General features: G+C 45.0%; 1 protein-coding gene across 6 annotated transcripts in view; it reads left to right on the top strand.

Moving 5' to 3' along the window:
- The window catches only part of LOC123996504 (sex comb on midleg-like protein 2), a 53,612-nt gene that overhangs the window by 14,941 nt on the left and 15,237 nt on the right, over positions 1–23,434 (top strand). For all 6 annotated transcript variants that reach the window (XM_046299881.1, XM_046299887.1, XM_046299883.1 and 3 more), the window contains 2 exons: positions 12,133–12,221; positions 20,643–20,886. In XM_046299881.1, coding sequence (XP_046155837.1) covers positions 12,133–12,221; positions 20,643–20,886 — 333 coding nt within the window. The remainder of the gene's footprint in view (positions 1–12,132; positions 12,222–20,642; positions 20,887–23,434) is intronic.

The raw sequence follows: 23,434 nt of genomic DNA, 5'->3' as shown, positions 1-23,434 counted from the left end.
GCTAGCTAACACTACACTAATCAAGTCGTTCAGTTGAGTGTAATAGTTTCTCCAGTGCAGCTAATCAGTGGACGTTAGCTAGCTGGCTAGTGAAGACTACGTTAGGACGGCGAAATACGATAATTACGCAATTATCTTTGATACAAAGACTGCTATGTAGCTAGCTGAGAAGAAATTGCTAAGATTAGACAAATCAAACCGTTGTGCTATAATGAAATATAATGAAAAAGTTATACTACCCGCGGGAGCGAAGTGCAGATGCGACCACTCGCTCCTTGCTGCGGGCGATTCCCTGATCCACCTCTACGCAGACGACACCATTCTATATACTTTCGGCCCGTCATTGGACACTGTGCTATCTAACCTCCAAACGAGCTTCAATGCCATACAACACTCCTTCCGTGGCCTCAACTGCTCTTAAACGCTTGTAAAACCAAATACATGCTTTTCAACCGATCGCTGCCTGTACCCGCATGCCCGACTAGCATCACCACACTGGATGGTTCCGACCTTGAATATGTGGACATCTATAAGTACCTAGGTGTCTGGCTAGACTGTAAACTCTCCTTCCAGACCCATATCAAACATCTCCAATCGAAAATCCAATCAAGAGTCTGCTTTCTATTCCGCAACAAAGCCTCCTTCACTCACGCTGCCAAGCTTACCCTAGTAAAACTGACTATCCTACCGATCCTCGACTTCGGCGATGTCATCTACAAAATCGCTTCCAACACTCTACTCTGCAAACTGGATGCAGTTTATCACAGTGCCATCCGTTTGTCACTAAAGCACCTTATGCTACCCACCACTGCGACTTGTATGCTCTAGTCGGCTCGCCCTCGCTACATATTCGTCGCCAGACCCACTGGCTCCAGGTCATCTACAGGTCATCTACAAGGCCATGCTAGGTAAAGCTCCGCCTTATCTCAGTTCACTGGTCACGATGGCAACACCCATCCGTAGCACGCGCTCCAGCAGGTGTATCTCACTGATCATCCCTAAAGCCAACACCTCATTCGGCCGCCTTTCGTTCCAGTACTCTGCTGCCTGTGACTGGAACGAATTGCAAAAATTGCAACACTGATTGACAATACATTTCACATACATACATTTCACATGCTGTTGTGCAAATGGAATAGACAACAGGTGGAAATTATAGGCAATTAGCAAGATACCCCCAATAAAGGAGTGGATCTGCAGGTGGTACCACAGACCACTTCTCAGTTCCTATGCTTCCTGGCTGATGTTTTGGTCACTTTTGAATGCTGGCGGTGCTTTCACTCTAGTGGTAGCATGAGACTGAGTCTACAACCCACACAAGTGGCTCAGGTAGTGCAGCTCATCCAGGATGGAACATCAATGCGAGCTGTGGCAAGCAGGTTTGCTGTGTCTGTCAGCGTAGTGTCCAGAGCATGGAGGCGCTACCAGGAGACAGGCCAGTACATCAGGAGATGTAGAGGAGGCCGTAGGAGGGCAACAACCCAGCAGCAGGACCGCTAGCGCTGCCTTTGTGCAAGGAGGAGCACTGCCAGAGCCCTGCAAAATGACCTCCAGCAAATATGCATGTGTGTGCTCAAACGGTCAGAAACAGACTCCATGAGGGTGGTAGTATGAGGGCCCGACGTCCACAGGTGGGGGTTGTGCTTACAGCCAAGATTGGCAAATTCGCTACTGGCGCCCTGTGCTCTTCACAGATGAAAGTAGGTTCACACTGAGCACATGTGACAGACGTGACCCAGTCTGGAGACGCTGTGGAGAACGTTCTGCTGCCTGCAACATCCTCCAGCATGACCGGTTTGGTGGTGGGTCAGTCATGGTGTGGGGTGGCATTTCTTTGGGGAGCCGCACAGCCCTCCATGTGCTCGCCAGAGGTAGCCTGACTGCCATTAGGTACCGAGATGAGATCCTCAGACCCCTTGTGAGACCATATGCTGGTGCGGTTGGCCCTGGGTTCCTCCTAATGCAAGACAATGCTAGACCTCATTTGGCTGGAGTGTGTCAGCAGTTCCTGCAAGAGGAAGGCATTGATGCTATGGACTGGCCCATACAGCAGGTAAATCATTGGTGCACAATGCTGTCATTACTTGTAGTCTTCAAATCGGTTTCTTTCAGTCAATACGTCCCGTGAAATGGCCCATCAGGTTTGATTGTTACAAACAAACCAGTTGATTGCAGTGAAACCAAACCTGACTGGAAAAGTCATGTTCTTTGTGGGTGATTTACCTGGAATGTGTCGTCGAAAATGGAATGAGACGGAATTCACGACACAAGGGGTTCACAAAATGTTTCGTGTTAGACTATAAAAATTGATTTTATCAAATAAAAGATCATTCATTGTGTAACAATGAGCATTGGAATTACAAACAGATGAAGATCGTCAAAGGTAAACGATTTATTTTAATGCAATTTGATTGTTACCCCTGTGCTGGTTAATTTAAAAAAAAGTTTTATGGGGATCTATGCTCAGAGGTTAATGTTGTAAATGACTATTGTAGCTGGAAACGGCTGATTTTTAATGGGATATCTACAGAGGCCCGTTATCAGCAACCATCGCTCCTGTGTTCCAATGGCACGTTGTGTTAGCTAATCCAAGTTTATCATTTTAAAAGGCTAATTGATCATTCAAAAACCCTCTTGCAATGATGTTAGCACAGCTGAAACTGTTGTGCTGATTTAGAGAAGCAATAAAACTGTCCTTCTTTAGACTAGTTGAGTGTCTGGAGCATCAGCATTTGTGGGTTTGATTACACGCTCAAAATGGCCAAGGAACAAAGTACTTTCTTATGAAACTCGTCAGTCTATTCTTGTTCTGAGAAAAGAAGGCTATTCCATGCGAGAAACTAAAGATCTGGTACAGCGCTGTGTACTACTCCCTTCACAGAACAGCGCAAACTGGCCCTAACCAGAATAGAAAGAGGAGTGGGAGGCCCCAGTGCACAACTGAGCAAGGACAAGTACATTAGTGTCTAGTTTGAGAAACAGACGCCACACAAGTCTTCAACTGGCAGCTTCATTAAATAGTACCCGCAAAACACCAGTCTCGACGTCAGCAGTGAAGAGGCTACTCCGGGATGCTGGTGTTCTAGGCAGAGTTCCTCTGTCCAGTGTCTGTTCTTTTGCCCATCTTAATCTTTGCTTTTTATTGTCCAGTCTGAGATCTAGCTTTTTCTTTGCCAAATAGGAGTGGCGATATCGTCCACTATTATCCTCAGTAATTTTACATCCAAGTTGTCTGAACCCGTGACTTGTCATTGTTGACAGACAACAACAAATTCACCTTTTCCACACACAATTCACGGAATTCAAAATGATCATGCTTGTCTTTCATAATTTTGTCAGATTTACTTGGATGTGTTGTCAGTGCTTGTTGCTGGCATGTCATGCCTAAATTTGCTAATCTTGCCAATGAAAAAATCTTTAAAGTAGTTGGAAATATCAGTTGTTTTTGGGATGAATGAGCCGTCTGATTCAATTAATGATTTCTCAATTTGCAATACATTTGCCAGACTGATTTGCCATTCCATTTGCCTCATCCCTCAACTATACCCATAAATCCACTGGGTTTTAACTGTTTTTAGTCATTGTATTAATGGGTGCATACTTATTAGTAACTGGAATAAGCAATTTCATAAACGTGTCAAGTGCAGATTTTGTACATTTGCCCACTGACAAAGAAATGATCAGTCTATAATTTGAATGGTTTATTTGAACAGTGAGAGACAGAATAACAACAAAAAAATCCAGAAAAACACATGTCAAATATGTTATACTTATTTCCCTCATTAAAATGCAAATAAATGTATTTGACCCCCTCTCAATCAAAGATTTCTGGCTCCCAGGTGTCTTTTTATACAGGCGACGAGCTGAGATTAGGAGCACACTCTTAAAGGGAGTGTTCCTAATCTCAGTTTGTTAACTGTATAAAAGACAGCAGTCCACAGGAGCAATCAGTCAATCAGATTCCAAACTCTCCATGGCCAAGACTAAAGAGCTCTCCAAGGATGTCAGGGTCAAGATTGTAGACTTGCACAAGGCTGGACTGGGCTACAAAACCATCGCCAAGCAGCTTGGTGAGAAGGTGACAACAGTTGGTGCGATTATTCGCAAATGGAAGAAACCCTAAAGAACTGTCAATCTCCCTCGGCCTGGGGCTCGATGCAAGATCTCACCTTGTGGAGTTGCAATGATCATGAGAACGGTGAGGAATCAGCCCAGAACTACACGGGAGGATCGTATCAATGATCTCAAGGCAGCTGGGGCCATAGTCACCAAGAAAACAATTGGTAACACACTACACCGTGAAAGACTGAAATCCGGCAGGGCCTGTAAGGTCCCCCTGCTCAAGAAAGCACATATACATGCCCGTCTGAAGTTTGCCAATGAACATCATATCAAATCAAATTGTATTTGTCACATACACATGGTTAGCAGATGTTAATGCGAGTGTAGCGAAATGCTTGTGCTTCTAGTTCCGACAATGCAGTAATAACCAACAAGTAATCTAGCTAACAATTCCAAAACTACTGTCTTATAGACACCAGTGTAAGGGGATAAGAATATGTACATAAAGATACATGAATGAGTGATGGTATAGAATGGCATAGGCAAGATGCAGTGGATGGTATAGAGTACAGTATATACATATGAGATGAGTAATGTAGGGTATGTAAACAAGATACAGTAGATGGTATAGAGTACAGTATATACATATGAGATGAGTAATGTAGGGTATGTAAACAAGATACAGTAGATGGTATTGAGTACAGTATATACATATGAGATGAGTAATGTAGGGTATGTAAACAAGATACAGTAGATGGTATAGAGTACAGTATATACATATGAGATGAGTAATGTAGGGTATGTAAACAAGATACAGTAGATGGTATTGAGTACAGTATATACATATTTACATTTAAGTCATTTAGCAGACGCTCTTATCCAGAGCGACTTACAAATTGGTGCATTCACCTTATGACATCCAGTGGAACAGTCACTTTACAATAGTGCATCTAAATCTTAAAGGGGGGGGGGTGGGTGAGAAGGATTACATATGAGATGAGTATGTAAACAAAGTGGCATAGTTAGTGGCTAGTGATACATGTATTACATAAAGATGCAGTAGATGATATAGAGTACAGTATATACAGATACATATGAGATTAATAATGTAGGGTATGTAAAAATTATATTAGGTAGCATTGTTTAAAGTGGCTAGTGATATATTTGACATTTCCCATCAACTCCCATTATTAAAGTGGCTGGAGTTGAGTCAGTGTGTTGGCAGCAGCCACTCAATGTTAGTGGTGGCTGTTTAACAGTGATGGCCTTGAGATAGAAGCTGTTTTTCAGTCTCTCGGTCCCAGCTTTGATGCACCTGTACTGACCTAGCCTTCTGGATGATAGCGGGGTGAACAAGCAGTGGCTCGGGTGGTTGTTGTCCTTGATGATCTTTATGGCCTTCCTGTGACATCGGGTGGTGTAGGTGTCCTGGAGGGCAGGTAGTTTGCCCCCGGTGATGCGTTGTGCAGACCTCACTACCCTCTGGAGAGCCTTACGGTTGTGGGCGGAGCAGTTGCCGTACCAGGCGGTGAGTGCTTTTGGTGACAAGCCAAATTTCTTCAGCCTCCTGAGGTTGAAGAGGCGCTGCTGCGCCTTCCTCACGATTCTGTCTGTGTGGGTGGACCAATTCAGTTTGTCTGTGATGTGTACGCCGAGGAACTTAACTTACTACCCTTACTACTTAAGTCGCTCTGGATAAGAGCGTCTGCTAAATGACTTAAATGTAAATGTAAATGTACCCTCCACTACTGTCCCATCAATGTGGATAGGGGGGTGTTCCCTCTGCGGTTTCCTGAAGTCCACAATCATCTCCTTAGTTTTGTTGACGTTGAGTGTGAGGTAATTTCTGACACCACACTCCGAGGGCCCTCACCTCCTTCCTGTAGGCCGTCTCGTCGTTGTTGGTAATCAAGCCTACCACTGTTGTGTCGTCCGCAAACTTGATGATTGAGTTGGAGGCGTGCGTGGCCACGCAGTCGTGGGTGAACAGGGAGTACAGGAGAGGGCTCAGAACGCACCCTTGTGGGGCCCCAGTGTTGAGGATCAGCGGGGTGGAAATGTTGTTGCCTACCCTCACCACCTGGGGGCGGCCCGTCAGGAAGTCCAGTACCCAGTTGCACAGGGCGGGGTCGAGACCCAGGGTCTCGAGCTTGATGACGAGCTTGGAGGGCACTATGGTGTTAAATGCCGAGCTGTAGTCGTTGAACAGCATTCTCACATAGGTATTCCTCTTGTCCAGATGGGTTAGGGCAGTGTGCAGTGTGGTTGAGATTGCATCGTCTGTGGACCTATTTGGGCGGTAAGCAAATTGGAGTGGGTCTAGGGTGTCAGGTAGGGTGGAGGTGATATGGTCCTTGACTAGTCTCTCAAAGCACTTCATGATGACGGAAGTGAGTGCTACGGGGCGGTAGTCGTTTAGATCAGTTACCTTAGCTGCCTATGACCCCAAGAACACCATCCCCACCGTCAAACATTGAGGTGGAAACATTATGCTTTGGGGGTGTTTTCTGCTAAGGGGACAGGACAACTTCACCGCATCAAAGGGACGATGGACGGGGCCATGTACCGTCATCTTGGGTGAGAACCTCGTTCCCTTAGCCAGGGCATTGAAAATGGGTCTTGGATGGGTATTCCAGCATGACAATGACCCAAAACACACGGCCAAGGCAACAAAGGAGCCAGTCTCCAGACGTTAATCCCATAGTAAATCTGTGGAGGGAGCTGAAGGTTTGAGTTGCCAAACATCAGCCTCGAAACCTTAATTTTTAAATTTTACCTTTATTTAACCAGGCAAGTCAGTAAGAACAAATTCTTATTTTCAATGACGCCCTAGGAACAGTGGGTTAACTGCCTGTTCAGGGGCAGAACAACAGATTTGTACCTTGTCAGCTCAGGGGTTTGAACTGGCAACCTTCCGATTACAAGTCCAATGCTCTAACCACTAGGCTACCCTGCCGCCCCAAATGACTTGGAGAAGATCTGCAAAGAGGAGTGGGACAAAAAAATGTGCAAACCTGGTGGCCAACTACAATAAATGTCTGACCTCTGGGATTTCCAACAAGGGTTTTGCCACCAAGTACTAAGTCAATTTTCTATCAAATACTTATTTCCCTCATTAAAATGCAAATCAATTTATAACATTTTTGACATGTGTTTTTCTGGATTTTTTTGTTGTTATTCTGTCTATCACTGTTCAAATAAACCTATCATTAAAATTGTAGACTGATCATCCTTTGATTTCTTTTCTACCCTTTTAGCTCAGTGCTTCTGGTTGGGTTATGTACACTGCTCAAAAAAATAAAGGGAACACTAAAATAACACATCCTAGATCTGAATGAATGAAATATTCTTATTAAATACTTTTTTCATTACATAGTTGAATGTGCTGACAACAAAATCACACAAATTATCAATGGAAATCAAATTTATCAACCCATGGAGGTCTGGATTTGGAGTCACAAAATTAAAGTGGAAAACCACACTACAGGCTGATCCAACTTTGATGTAATGTGCTTAAAACAAGTCAAAATGAGGCTCGGTAATGTGTGTGGCCTCCACATGCTTGTATGACCTCTCTACAACGCCTGGGCATGCTCCTGATGAGGTGGCGGATGATCTCCTGAGGGATCTCCTCCCAGACCTGGACTAAAGCATCCGCCAACTCCTGGACAGTCTGTGGTGCAACGTGGCGTTGGTGGATGGAGCGAGACATGATGTCCCAGATGTGCTCAATTGGATTCAGGTCTGGGGTATGGGCAGGCCAGTCCATAGCATCAATGCCTTCCTCTTGCAGGAACTGCTGACACACTCCAGCCACATGAGGTCTAGCATTGTCTTGCATTAGGAGGAACCCAGGGCCAACCGCACCAGCATATGGTCTCACAAGGGGTCTGAGGATCTCATCTCGGTACCTAATGGCAGTCAGGCTACCTCTGGCGAGCACATGGTGGGCTGTGTGGCTCCCCAAAGAAATGCCACCCCACACCATGACTGACCCACTGCCAAACCGGTCATGCTGGAGGATGTTGCAAGCAGCAGAACGTTCTCCACGGCGTCTCCAGACTGTGTCACGTCTGTCACATGTGCTCAGTGTGAACCTGCTTTCATCTGTGAAGAGCACAGGGCACCAGTGGTGAATTTGCCAATCTTGGTGTTCTCTGCCAAATGCCAAAAGTCCAGCACGGTGTTGGGCTGTAAGCACAACCCCCACCTGTGGACGTCGGGCCCTCATACCACCCTCATGGTGTTGGGCTGTAAGCACAACCCCCACCTGTGGACGTCGGGCCCTCATACCACCCTCATGTGGCCTGCTGGAGGTCATTTTGCTGGGCTCTGGCAGTGCTCCTCCTTGCACAAAGGCGGAGGTAGCGGTCCTGCTGCTGGGTTGTTGCCCTCCTACGGCCTCCTCCACGTCTCCTGATGTACTGGCCTGTCTCCTGGTAGCGCCTCCATGCTCTGGACACTGCGCTAACAGACACAGCAAACCTTCTTGCCACAGCTCGCATTGATGTGCCATCCTGGATGAGCTGCACTACCTGAGCCACTTGTGAAAGCACCGCCAGCATTCAAAAGTGACCAAAACACCAGCCAGGAGGCATAGGAACTGAGAAGTGGTCTGTGGTACCACCTGCAGAACCACTCCTTTATTGGGGGTGTCTTGCTAAATGCCTATAATTTCCAACTGTTGTCTTCCATTTGCACAACATCATGTGACATTTATTGTCAATCAGCGTTGCTTCCTAAGTGGACAGTTTGATTTCACAGAAGGGTGATTGACTTGGAGTTACATTGTGTTGTTTAAGTGTTCCCTTTATTTTTTTGAGCAGTGTATGTATGGTCAGTGTGGGGGACGACATCGTGGCACTTATTGATGAAGCCAGTGACTGATGTGATGTACTCCTCAATGCCCTGGAAGAATCCCAGAACATATTCCAGCCTGTGCTAGCAAAACCGTACTGTAGCTTAGCATCTGCGTCATCTGACCAGTTCTTTATTGACCGAGTCACTGGTTCTTCCTGCTTTAGTCTTGGCTTGTAAGCGGGAATCAGTAGGATAGAATTATGGTCAGATTTTCCAAATGGAGGGAGAGCTTTGTACCCGTCTGTGTGTGGAGTAAAGGTGGTCTATAGTTTATGGTTGCACAGTTAACTTCTTAGGGCTGCAATCCCGTTAACGGGATCGATATGACAACAGCCAGTGAAAGTGCAGGGCGCCAAATTCAAAACAACAGATCTCATAATTAAAATTCCTCAAACATACATGTATTTTATACCGTTTTAAAGGTAATCTTGTTGTTAATCCCACCACAGTGTCCGATTTCAAATAGGCTTTACAGCGAAAGCACCACAAATTATTATGTTAGGTCACCAACAAGCCAAAGAAAAACTCATTTTTCAGCCAAAGAGAGGAGTCACAAAAAGCACAAATAGAGATAAAATTAATCACTGACCTTTTGATGATCTTCATCAGATGACACTCATAGGACTTCATGTTACACAATACATGTATGTTTTGTTTGATAAATTTCATATTTCTATAAAAAAATTGTGTATACATTGGCGCGTTACGTTCACTAGTTCCAAAAACATCCGGTGATATTGCAGAGAGCCACATCATTACAGAAATCCTCATTATAAATGACAATGAATATTCAAGTGTTAGATATGGAAATATAGATATACCTCTCCTTAAAGGTCCTCAATGACGTCACCATCGCCCTTGATTCTAAGCAATATATTTCTCCTATTTTTATTGACTTGGCCAAAGCTTTTGATACGGTAGACCATTCCATTCTCGTGGACCGGCTAAGGAGTCTTTGGCCTGGTTTGCTAACGACCTATCTCAAAGAGTGCAGTGTATAAAGTCAGAAAATCTGCTGTCTCAGCCACTGCCTGTCACCAAGGGAGTAGCCCAAGGCTCAATCCTAGGCCCCACCCTCTTCTCAATTTACATCAAAAACATAGCTCAGGCAGTAGGAAGGTCTCTCATCCATTTATATGAAGATTATAGTCTTATACTCAGCTGGCCCCTCCCCAGAATTTGTGTTAAATGCTCTACAACAAAGCTTTCTTATTGTCCAACAATCTATCTCTAGTCTTATTCTGAACACCTCCAAAACAAAGATAAAATCAAATGTATTTATATAGCCCTTCGTACATCAGCTGATATCTCAAACTGCTGTACAGAAACCCAGCCTAAAACCCCAAACAGCAAGCAATGCAGGTGTAGAAGCACTGTGGCTAGGAAAAACTCCCTAGAGAGGCCCAAACCTAGGAAGAAACCTAGAGAGGAGAAAACCTAGAAAGGCTATGAGGGGTGGCCAGTTCTCTTCTGGCTGTGTCGGGTGGAGATTATAACAGACCATGGCCAAGATATTCAAATGTTCATAAATGACCAGCATGGTCAAATAATAATAATCACCGTAGTTGTCGAGGGTCCAGCAAGTCAGCACCTCAGGAGTAAATGTCGGTTGGCTTTTCATAGCCGATCATTAAGAGTATCTCTACCACTCTTGCTGTCTCTAGAGAGTTGACAACAGTAGGTCTGGGACTGGTAGCACATAGCCTATAGGCTATAGATTCCATAGCCTCAGGCAGAACAGTTGAAACTGGAGCAGCAGCACGGCCAGGTACACTGGGGACAGCAAGGAGTCATCATGCCAGGTAGTCCTGAGGCATGGTCCTTGGGCTCAGGTCCTCCCGAGAGAAGGAGAGAATTAGAGAGAGCATACTTAAATTCACACGACACCGGATAAAACGGGAGAAGTACTCCAGATATAACAAACTTACCCCAGCCCCCGACACAAACTACTCCAACATAAATACTGGAGACTGAGACAGGAGGGGTCAGGAGACACTGTGGCCCCATCCGATTAGACCCCCGGACAGGGCCAAACAGGAAGGATATAACCCCACCCACTTTTCCAAAGCACAGCCCCCACACCACTAGAGGGATATCTTCAACCACCAACTTACCATCCTGAGACAAGGCCGAGTATAGCCCACAAAGATCTCCGCCACGGCACAACCCAAGGGCCAACCCAGACAGGAAGATCACGTCAGTGACTCAACCCACTCAGTGACGCACCCCTCCAAGGGACGGCACGAAAGAGCACCAGTAAGCCCTTGACTCAGCCCCTGTAATAGGGTTAGAGGCAGAGAATCCCAGTGGAAAGAGGGGAACCGTGGTTTGGTAAGAAGAATGCCCCTCTTCCCTCAGGTGTTATTACTACCTCTGAGGGTTTAGAGCTTGAGGCAGTCACGTCATACAAGTACTTGGGAGTAATGCTAGACGGTGCACTGTTGTTCTCTCAGCACATATCAAAGCTGCAGGCTAAAGTTAAATCTAGACCTGGTTTCCTCTATCGTAATTGCTCCTCTCACCCCAGCTGCCAAACTAACCCTAAATCAGATGACCATCCTACCCATGCTAGATTACGGAGACATAATTTATAGATCGGCAGGTAAGGGTGCTCTCGTGCAGCTGGATGCTCTTCACCATTCGGCCACGAGATTTGCCACCAATGCTCCATATAGGACACATCACTGCACTCTATACTCCTCTGTAAACTGGTCATTTCTGTATACTCGTTGCAAGAGCCACAGGTTGATGTTTATTTACAAAACCCTCTTAGGCCTCACTCCCCCCATCTGAGATATCTAATAAAGCCCTCATCCTCCACATACAACACCCGTTCTGAACGAGCTGCAACAAACACTTAAACTGGACAGTTTTATCTCAAATCGCTTCATTCTAAGACTCAATCATGGACACTTACTGACAGTTGTTGCTGCTTTGTGTAATGTATTGTTGTCTCTACCTTCTTGCCCTTTGTGCTGTTGCATGTGCCCAATAATGTGTGTACCCTGTTTTGTGCTGCTACCATGTTGTCATGTTATGTTGCTACCATGCTGTGTTGTCATGTGTTGCTGCCTTGTTATGTTGCTGTCTTAGGTCTCTATGTAGTGTTGTGTCTCACCTGTTGTGGTGTGTGTTTTGTCCTATTTATTTTGTATTTATTCTTTGAATCCCAGGAGAAGCCTTTCTAAACATTCTGTGTGTTTTATGCAGGCTTCAGAATGAACGCATCTTCCTGGCCCATGTTTTTGCTGAGAACCCTGAATGGAGCAGAGATGGCCCCGGCTACCGCTTTTAAAAAGGTACGCAAACCTTAATCTATTCACTGAGTATACAAAACATTAGGAACTCCTGCTCTTTCCATGACCAGGAGAATCCAGGTGAAAGGTATGATCCCTTAATGATGTCACTTGTTAAAAAAAACCTCGGGACCAACACTTCACATGTTGCGTTTTATATTTTTGTTCAGTGGAGATTAAAAAGCTACACAGACCTTCATATATAGATTAAAAAGTTACCCAAACCTTCATATATACAGTACAAGTCAAAAGCTTAGACATGCCTACTCATTCCAGGGGTTCTTTATTCTGTACTATTTTCTAAATTGTAGAATAATAGTAAAGACATAAGCTATGGAATCATGTAGGGGGGTGCTGAGGAGTATTTCTGTGTGAAATAAAGCCCTTTTGTGGGGAAAAACCTATCCTGATTGGCTGGGGTCTCGCTCCTCAGTGGGTATGTCTATGCCCTCTCATGCTCACCCAGGGCTGCATCACTGTCACATGAAATCCATAGATTCTGACCTAATTATTTCTATTGACTGATTTCTTTATGTGACCCGATTTCAGGAAACTAGGCGTATGTCACAAGTCAGAACTTCACAGGAGAGCCATTTGAATGTAATTTATTTGTATTTTCATCAAAACAGCCAGCAGCATACTACCCTGCATCCCACGGCTGGCTTGCTTCTGAAGCTACGCAGGGCTGGTCCCTGGATGGGAGACCAGATGCTGCTGGAAGTGTTGTTGGAGGGCCAGTAGGAAGCACTCTTTCCTCTGGTCTAAAAAATATCCCAATGCCCCAGGGCAGTGTTTGGTGACACTACCCTGTGTAGGGTGCCGTCTTTCGGATGGGACGTTAAACGGGTGTCCTGACTCTGAGGTCATTAAAGATCCCATGGCACTTATCGTAAGAGTAGGGGTGTTAACCTTTCTAAGGCAGCGCGTGAAATTCAAAAATATTTTTTTGAAATATGTAACTTTCACACATTAACAAGTCCAATACAGCAAATGAAAGATAAACATCTTGTTAATCTACCCATGGTGTCCGATTTCGAAAATTATTTACAGCGAAAGCACAACATATGATTATGTTAGGTCATAGCAGAGTCAAAAAAAACACACAGCCATTTTTCCAGCCAAAGATAGGAGTCACAAAAAGCAGAAATATAGATCAAATTAATCACTAACCTTTGATGATCTTCATCAGATGACACTCATAGGACATCATGTTACACAATACATGTATGTTTTGTTCGATAATGTGCATATTTATATCCAAAAATCTCTGTTTACATTGTCGCGTTACGTACAGTAATGTTTTGATTCCAAAACATCCCGTGATATTTGCAGAAATACTCATAATAAACATTGATAAAAGATACAAGTGTTATTCACAGAATTAAAGATAGACTTATCCTCTATGCAAACGCTGTGTCAGATTTCAAAAAAACTTTACGGAAAAAGCATAATCTGTGAACGGTGCTCAGAGCCCAAATTCAGCCAAAGAAAAGTCCTCCATTTTGTAGTCAACATAAGTTAGAAAAAACACTAAATATTCACTTACCTTTTGATCTTCATCAGAAGGCACTCCCAGGAATCCCAGTTCGACTATAAATTACTGATTTGTTCCATAAAGCCCATTTAGCCACTTGTTGTTAGCATGTTCAGCCCAGTAATCGAGCATTTCCTCCAGACAAAAACTCAAAACGTTCTGTTACAGGTTGTATGATATATGCAATCATTCTTTAGTATGTTTTTAACATAAATCATCAATAAGGTTCCAACCGGAGAATTTAATTGTCTGAAGAAAAGCATTAGAACGGGAGCTAACTCTTGTGACCGCGCGTCATGAGACGGAGGCTCTCTGCCAGACCACTCACTAAAAGAGCTTCTATGAGCCCCTCCTTTATAGTAGAGTCCTAAAACCAGTATCTAAAGATGGTGACATCTAGTGGAATCCCTAGGAAGTGCAAGCACATCCATATCTAACAGGGATTTCAATAGGCACGGTTTTGAAAATCGATTTCTCACTTCCTGTTTGGATTTCTTCTCATGTTTTTGCTTGCCATATGAGTTCTGTTATACTCACAGACATCATTCAACCCGTTTTAGAAACTTCAGTGTTTTCTATCCAATACTACTAATAATATGCATATATTAGCATCTGGGACAGAGTAGGAGGCAGTTCAGTTGTGGCACGCTATTCATCCAAAAGTGAAAATGCTACCCCCTACCCCAAAAGAGTTAACCCCGGTGTCCTGGGTAAATTCCCAAGCTGTCCCTCATACCATCATTGTCACCTAATCATCCCCAGCTTACAATTGGCTCATTCATCCTCTTCATCTCCCCTGTAACTATTCCCCAGGTGGTTGCTGTAAATGAGAACGTGTTCTCAGTCCACTTACCTAGTATATTAATGGTAAATAAAAGTGTTTTTTGGGCATAAATGTCTTCTCAAACATGTGAGCTTTCATGTGCCTTAATAACGAACATGTACACCATCTGTAAATACGAATAACATTGATAAATTACGAGCCTTGTTGTTTAAGCCACAGAAAAAGTTGAGAACCTTCCCACTAGCCATGATTGGTTGAGATAATGAGTGGGCTGGACATGCCGAGAGAGAAGTTCGGATTGGTTTGCCATATTCAAGGAGTCAGTCTGTGTTGTTAATCCTGTCGAACACAACTTTATATAAAATGTATTGTGTAGTGGAGCTGCATACGTGGTGTTCTCTACTTTCTGGAGGCTCAAGTTTTGAAATCAGTGGAATTAGTGTATGATAGCTAAAGAGATGGCGAAAACATCTGTCTCCAGATTACATCTTCAAATTAAGGGCAACCGTGGTATGGCATTCCTAACAGGGAGATGCGTCCATGATGCATGTTGATTTATGTAGCAAAGATTGTCTACTGTTAGTTAGCTACATTTTCAGTTATTACACGTTTCTAATTTTGACAAAGTGGTTCCATTTTAAGCTAATTTGTACTGTTAGCTAGCTAGCTAATGTTAGCTAGGGTTAGGGTCGTTTTTCAGTCTCTCGGTCCCTGCTTTGATGTACCTGTACTGACCTCGCCTTCTGGATGATAGCAGGGTGAACAGGCAGTGGCTTGGCTGGTTGTTGTCCTTGATGATCTTTTTGGCCTTCCTGTGACATCGGGTGGTGTAGGTGTCCTGGAGGGCAGGTAGTTTGCCCCCGGTGATGTGTTGTGCAGACCACACCACTCTCTGGAGAGTCTAGTGGTTGAGGGCGGTGCAGTTGCCGTACCAGGCAGTGATACAGCCCGACAGGATCCTCTCGATTGTGCATCTGTAAAAGTTAATGAGGGTTTTAGGTGACAAGCCAAATTTCTTCAGCCTCCCGAGGTTGAAGAGGTGCTGTTGCACATTCTTCACCACGCTGTCTGTGTGGACATTTCAGTATGCCTGTGATGTGTACGCGGAGGAACTTACAACTGTCCACCCTATCCACTACTGGCATTTGATGCGGTCGGCATTTGATTGTAAGGAATTCTAGGTCAGGTGAACGAAAGGGCTTGCGTTCCTATATGTTGTTATGATTACACCGTGAGTCGTTAATCATAAGACATACACACCCCTGCCCTTCTTCTTACCAGAGAGATGTTTGTTTCTGTCGGCGCGATGCATGAAGAAACCGGGTGGCTGTACTGACTCTGACAACGTATCCCGAGTGAGCCATGCTACCGTGAAACAGAATGTTACAATCTCTGTCTCTCTGGAAGGCAACTCGTCCCCTAATTTCGTCGACCTTGTTGTCCAGAGATTGGACATTGGCGAGTAGTATACTCGGAAGTGGTGGATGGTGTGCTCGCCTTCTAAGTCTGACCAGTAGGCCGCTTCCTCTGCCTCTCCTGCGGCGACCACGTTGTTTTGGGTTAGCCTCTGGGATAAGATCCCATGTCCAGGGTGGAAGTCCGAACAAAGTATCCGCTTTGGGAGAGTCGTTTTCCTGGTCGTAATGTTGGTAAGTTGACGTCCCTTTTATTTCCAATAGCTCTTCCCTGCTGTATGTAATAACACTTGAGGTTTTCTACACTAAGAAATAATACATTAAAAAAAATACTGCGTAGTTTCCTAAGGAACTGAAGTGAGGCCACCATCTCTGTTGACGCCATCTTGCTAATAGTAGTTCTTAGTCTCATGTCTGCTAGCTAACATTGGACCTGGTTGGTTAGCTCCCAGCACTGTGGCATTGTTGCCATTTGTTCATTGTTGTTTAACTAAGGAATACCTAGGATAGGATAAGTAATCCCTCTCATCCCCCCCCTTTAAGATTTAGATGCACTATTGTAAAGTGACTGTTCCACTGGATGTCATAAGGTGAATGCACCAATTTGTAAGTCGCTCTGGATAAGAGCGTCTGCTAAATGACTTAAATGTAATGTAAATGTAACTAGTGTTACGAATCCCTTTTGGCCCGACAGTCTAGGGGGGATGGTAATGAGACCCGTAACATAACTCATGCAAATTATTATTGTGACAAAGTAAAAGTGTGCACGAAATAACCACAACAACAGAAATCTACCGTCAAACTCTAGGTTTATTTATAAACACACGGTAATGGGGGGAGCAGGAAAAGGGGCTGAGCTGGACCCAAGGAAAGAAACAAATATACAAAAACACCCCCCTAAGCTAGACTAGCCTACTTTAACAACAACTAACTAACTAACCAAAAATACAGTGGGTGGTCCGCCCAGTTCTAACTAGTGTATTTAACAAAGTTCACCTACGGGTAGTGTATGCCCATGGGCGACTTGTCTTGGTTTCCCCCTTTTCCCACCAGCAATCAAACACAAACACCATAAACAAAAACAATACTCACAGGTGATGACAAAGTGCTATGGAGGTGCTTTAAACAAAAAGAGAGGTTAAGACACAAAGCGAGAGTGAAACACAGAGACCTACAGACATGGCATTTACAGAGAGATTGAGCTGAGCTCTAGAACAAACAAATGGGGTTTTTAAACCATGGGGAAGGAACTGTGATAGGTCAGGAAATAGGAGGAGGTGTGTCTTCTGATTGATGATTGATTGTTGACTGATTGGGGAGTGATGGTTTTCACCTGTGAGGGGAGAAGGAGAGAAAAGAAACACACACACAGGATACACACACACAGGATAACTGTATCCGTAACACTCCCACCCTTAAAAGAGCAACCCTAGGGGTTGCGACTACAGTATTTCAATGAATACTCACAACAAAGCAACAACCTTGCAAAACATACAGCAATCAGTTTCACACACGAGACAAAGCATCTGCCAACACATTATCTTAACAAAAACTGGTTACCCGATTTTGTCTTCGGTAACGGTCCGACACAATCAACCACCACATGCTCGAATGGTTCACCTATGACAGGTATGGGACAAAGAGGAGCGGGAGGAATAACCTGATTTGGTTTTCCTGTGTCTCTGTGTCGTTGTGTCTCTGTGTCTCTGTGTGTGTGTCTCTGTGTCGTTGTATCTCTGTGTGTTTGTGTGTCTCTGTGTCGTTGTGTCTCTGTGTGGTTGTGTCTCTGTGTGTGTGTGTCGTTGTGTCTCTGTGTGTGTGTCGTTGTGTCTGTGTCGTTGTGTCTCTGTGTCGTTGTGTCTCTGTGTCTCTGTGTCGTTGTGTCTCTGTGTGTGTCTCTGTGTGTGTGTGTGTGTGTGTGTCTCTGTGTGTCGTTGTCTCTGTGTGTCGTTGTCTCTGTGTGTCGTTGTCTCTGTGTGTCATTGTGTCGTTGTGTCTCTGTGTGTCTCTGTGTGTCGCTGTGTGTCGTCGTGTCTCTGTGTGTCGTTGTGTCTCTGTGTGTCGTTGTGTCTCTGTGTGTCGTTGTGTCTCTGTGTGTCGTTGTGTCTGTGTGTCGTTGTCTCTGTGTGTCGTTGTGTCTCTGTCTCGTTGTGTCTCTGTGTGTCTCTGTGTCTCGGTCTGTGTGTCTCTGTCTGTGTGTCGTTGTGTGTCTCTGTCTGTGTGTCTCTGTCTGTGTGTCGTGTGTCTCTGTCTGTGTGTTGTTGTGTGTCTCTGTCTGTGTGTCGTTGTGTGTCTCTGTCTGTGTCTCGTCGTGTGTGTCTCTGTCTGTGTCTCGTCGTGTGTGTCTCTGTCTGTGTCTCGTCGTCGTGTGTCTCTGCCTGTGTCTCGTCGTCGTGTGTCTCTGTCTGTGTCTCGTCGTCGTGTGTCTCTGTCTATGTGTCGTCGTGTGTCTCTGTCTGTGTGTCGTCGTGTGTCTCTGTCTGTGTGTCGTCGTGTGTCTCTGTCTGTGTGTCGTCGTGTGTCTCTGTCTGTGTGTCGTTGTGTGTCTCTGTCTGTGTGTCGTTGTGTGTCTCTGTCTGTGTGTCGTTGTGTGTCTCTGTCTGTGTGTCGTTGTGTGTCTGTCTGTGTGTCGTTGTGTGTCTCTGTCTTTTTGTCTCTGTCTTTTTGTCTCTGTTTTTTTGTCTGTCTTTTTGTCTCTGTCTTTTTGTCTCTTTCTTTTTGTCTCTCTTTCCCCCTTTCTCTCTCTTTCTTTCTCTTTCTCTTTCTGTTTCCCTCTTTCTGTTTCCCTCTTTCTTTCTTTCTTTCTCTCTCTTTCTTTCTCTTTCAATCTCTTTCTCTTTCCCTCTTTCTCACTCTTTCTCTCTCTTTCTTTCTCTTTCACTCTCTTTCCCTCTTTCTCTTTCCCTCTTTCTCTCTTTCTTTCTCTCTTTCTTTCTCTCTTTCTTTCTTTCTCTTTCTCTTTCACTCTCTTTCTCTCTCTTTCTTTCCCTCTCTCTCTTTCTCTCTTTCTTTCTCTCTCTCTTTCTCGCTTTCTCTTTCCCTCTTTCTCTTTCCCTCTTTCTCTTTCTTTCCCTCTTTCTCTTTCTCTTTTTCTCTCTTTCTTTCTCTCTCTCTCTCTCTTTCTCTCTTCTCTTTCTCTCTCTTTCTATCTCTCTTTCTCTCTCTCTTTCTCTTTCCCTCTTTCTCTTTCTTTCTTTCTATTTCCCTTTTTCCCTCTCTTTCCCTCTTCCTCTTTCCCTCTTTCTCTTTCTCTTTCCCTCTTTCTCTTTCCCTCTTTCTCTCTTTCTCTTTCTCTTTCCCTCTCTCTCTTTCCCTCTCTCTCTTTCCCTCTTTCTCTTTCTTTCCCTCTTTCTCTCTCTTTCTTTCCCTATCCCTCTTTCTCTCTCTTTCTTACTCTTTCTCTTTCCCTCTTTCTCTTTCCCTCTTTCTCTCTCTTTCTCTCTTTCTCTTTCTCTCTCTTTCTCATTCCCTCTTCTCTTTTTCTCTTTCTTTTTCCCTCGTTCTCTTTCCTTCTTTCTCTTTCCTTCTTTCTCTTTCTCTCTCTCTCTCTTTCCCTCTTTCTCTCTTTCCCTCTTTCTTTTTCCCTCTTTCTCTTTCCCTCTTTCTTTCTCTTTCTCTCTCTTTCCCTCTCTCTCTTTCCCTCTTTCTCTCTTTCCCTCTTTCTCTTTTTCTCTTTCCCTCTTTCTCTTTCCCTCTTTCTTTCTTTCTCTCTCTTTCTTTCTCCCTTTCTCTCTCTCTTTCTTTCTCTCTTTCCCTCTTTCTCTCTCTTTCTCTTCTCTTTCCCTCTTTCTCTTTCCCTCTTTCTCTCTCTTTCTCTCTTTCTTTCTCTCTTTCTTTCCCTCTTTCTCTTTCTCTTTCCCTCTTTCTCTTTCATTCTTTCTCTTTCCCTCTTTCTCTCTCTTTCTCTCTTTCTCTCTTTCTTTCTCTTTCCCTCTTTCTCTCTCTCTCTTTCACTCTTTCTCTCTCTCTTGCGCTTTCGCTCTTTCTTTCTCTTTCTTTCTCTTTCCCTCTTTCTCTCTCTTTCTTTCTCTTTCACTCTTTCTCTCTCTTTCTTTCTCTTTCACTCTTTCTCTCTCTCTTTCTCATTCCCTCTTCTCTTTCCCTCTTTCTCTTTCCCTCTTTCTCTTTCCCTCTTTCTTTCTTTCTCTTTCTTTCTTTCTTTCTTTCTCTTTCTCTCGTTCTTTCTCTCTCTCTTTCTCACTTTCACTTTCTCTCTTTCTCTTTCACTCTTTCTCTTTCCCTCTTTCTCTTTCCCTCTTTCTTTCTCTTTCCCTCTTTCTCTCTTTCTCTTTCCCTCTTTCTCTTTCCCTCTTTCTCTTTCCTTCCTTCTCTTTCTTTCTCCCTTTCTCGTTCTCTTTTTCTCTCTCTTTCTGTCTCTTTCTTTGACGTAACAATGTACATATTGCTAAAACTTACTTTGTATAATAAGCATACAGTAGAGTACATGTCCAGGTTGATTGGTCTGGTTAATTTTTACATTTTGTCAGGAAATGCAGCTCCGTCTCAGGTTCTGCTGTTGTGCAGTAGTTGCACTGCGCTCTCTCTCTCTCTCTCTCTCTCTCTCTCTCTCTCTCTCTCTCTCTCTCTCTCTCTCTCTCTCTCTCTCTCTCTCTCTCTCTCTCTCTCTCTCTATGTGTGTGTCATTGTATTTCTCTCTCTCTGTGTTTGTCTCTCTTTGTGTGTCTGTGTAGGAGCCTCCACCACTGTCCCAGAATAACTTTAAGCCAGGGATGAAGCTGGAAGCAGTAGATAAGAAGAACCCCTACCTCATCTGCCCTGCCACCATCGGAGAGGTGAAGGGAGAAGAAGTGTTTGTGATGTTTGATGGGTGGAGGGGGGCGTTTGACTACTGGTGTCAACACCACTCTAGAGATCTCTTCCCTGTTGGATGGTGCTCCGTTACCAAACACAGCCTGCAGAACCCTGGCAACAGTGGTGAGTGGAGTCCTGTCTTCATCCTGTTCATTTGATTGATTGGTTGGTTGATGGATGGATTTATAGATTGATTTTGATGGAACAAAAATCTTGAACAGTTTAAAACAATGTACAAGTACAAAGACATTACATAGGATGAAGCATGGAAGAGTTATTAAATCTACTTATTTCCAAAGTGTAGTAGGTAATCCACTTGATACAGGTCTGGTTCATAGTCTACACTTCATTATTAGTGTAGAGGCTGTGTAGAGGCTGTATCCCAGCGTAACTCCTTTCTCAGCCAGTGTAGAGGCTGTATCCCAGCATAACTCTCCTTTCTCAGCCAGTGTAGAGGCAGTGTAGAGGCTGTATCCCAGCGTAACTCCTTTCTCAGCCAGTGTAGAGGCTGTATCCCAGCATAACTCTCCTTTCTCAGCCAGTGTAGAGGCTGTATCCCAGCGTAACTCTCTCAGCCAGTGTAGAAGCTGTATCCCAGCGTAACTCTCCTTTCTCAGCCAGTGTAGAGGCTGTATCCCAGCATAACTCTCCTTTCTCAGCCAGTGTAGAGGCTGTATCCCAGCGTAACTCTCTTAGCCAGTGTAGAGGCTGTATCCCAGCGTAACTCTCCTTTCTCAGCCAGTGTAGAGGCTGTATCCCAGCGTAACTCCTTTCTCAGCCAGTGTAGAGGCTGTATCCCAGCATAACTCTCCTTTCTCAGCCAGTGTAGAGGCTGTATCCCAGCGTAACTCTCCTTTCTCAGCCAGTGTAGAGGCTGTATCCCAGCATAACTCTCCTTTCTCAGCCAGTGTAGAGGCTGTATCCCAGCGTAACTCTCCTTTCTCAGCCAGTGTAGAGGCTGTATCCCAGCGTAACTCTCCTTTCTCAGCCAGTGTAGAGGCAGTGTAGAGGCTGTATCCCAGCGTAACTCTCCTTTCTCAGCCAATGTAGAGGCTGTATCCCAGCGTAACTCTCCTTTCTCAGCCAGTGTAGAGGCTGTATCCCAGCGTAACACTCTCAGCCAATGTAGAGGATGTATCCCAGCGTAACTCCTTTCTCAGCCAGTGTAGAGGCTGTATCCCAGCGTAACTCTCCTTTCTCAGCCAGTGTAGAGGCTGTATCCCAGCGTAACTCCTTTCTCAGCCAGTGTAGAGGCTGTATCCCAGCGTAACTCTCTCAGCCAGTGTAGAGGCTGTATCCCAGCGTAACTCTCTCAGCCAGTGTAGAGGCTGTATCCCAGCGTAACTCTCTCAGCCAGTGTAGAGGCTGTATCCCAGCGTAACTCCTTTCTCAGCCAGTGTAGAGGCTGTATCCCAGCGTAACTCTCTCAGCCAATGTAGAGGCTGTATCCCAGCGTAACTCTCTCAGCCAATGTAGAGGCTGTATCCCAGCGTAACTCTCCTTTCTCAGCTAATGTAGAGGCTGTATCCCAGCGTAACTCTCCTTTCTCAGCTAATGTAGAGGCTGTATCCCAGCGTAACTCTCCTCTCTCAGCCAATGTAGAGGCTGTATCCCAGCGTAACTCTCTCAGCCAGTGTAGAGGCTGTATCCCAGCGTAACCCTCTTAGCCAGTGTAGAGGCTGTATCCCAGCGTAACTCTCCTTTCTCAGCCAGTGTAGAGGCAGTGTAGAGGCTGTATCCCAGCGTAACTCCTTTCTCAGCCAGTGTAGAGGCTGTATCCCAGCGTAACTCTCTCAGCCAGTGTAAAGGCTGTATCCCAGCGTAACTCTCTCAGCCAATGTAGAAGCTGTATCCCAGCGTAACTCTCTCAGCCAATGTAGAGGCTGTATCCCAGCGTAACCCTCCTTTCTCAGCCAGTGTAGAGGCTGTATCCCAGCGTAACTCTCCTTTCTCAGCCAATGTAGAGGCTGTATCCCAGCGTAACCCTCTCAGCCAGAGTAGAGGCTGTATCCCAGCGTAACTCTCCTTTCTCAGCCAGTGTAGAGGCTGTATCCCAGCGTAACTCTCCTTTCTCAGCCAGTGTAGAGGCTGTATCCCAGCGTAACCCTCTCAGCCAGTGTAGAGGCTGTATCCCAGCGTAACTCTCCTCTCTCAGCCAATGTAGAGGCTGTATCCCAGCGTAACCCTCTCAGCCAGAGTAGAGGATGTATCCCAGCGTAACTCTCCTTTCTCAGCCAGTGTAGAGGCTGTATCCCAGCCTAACTCTCCTTTCTCAGCCAGTGTAGAGGATGTATCCCAGCGTAACCCTCTCAGCCAGTGTAGAGGCTGTATCCCAGCGTAACTCTCCTCTCTCAGCCAATGTAGAGGCTGTATCCCAGCGTAACCCTCTCAGCCAGTGTAGAGGCTGTATCCCAGCGTAACTCTCCTCTCTCAGCCAATGTAGAGGCTGTATCCCAGCGTAACTCTCCTTTCTTAGCCAGTGTAGAGGCTGTATCCCAGCGTAACTCTCCTTTCTCAGCCAGTGTAGAGGCTGTATCCCAGCATAACTCTCTCAGCCAGTGTAGAGGCTGTATCCCAGCGTAACTCTCCTTTCTCAGCCAGTGTAGAGGCTGTATCCCAGCGTAACTCTCCTTTCTCAGCCAGTGTAGAGGCAGTGTAGAGGCTGTATCCC

Source organism: Oncorhynchus gorbuscha, linkage group LG15 (genome assembly GCF_021184085.1).
Source record: "Oncorhynchus gorbuscha isolate QuinsamMale2020 ecotype Even-year linkage group LG15, OgorEven_v1.0, whole genome shotgun sequence".
Lineage (NCBI taxonomy): Eukaryota > Metazoa > Chordata > Actinopteri > Salmoniformes > Salmonidae > Oncorhynchus > Oncorhynchus gorbuscha.
This window is presented reverse-complemented; position numbering and strand designations above follow the sequence as displayed.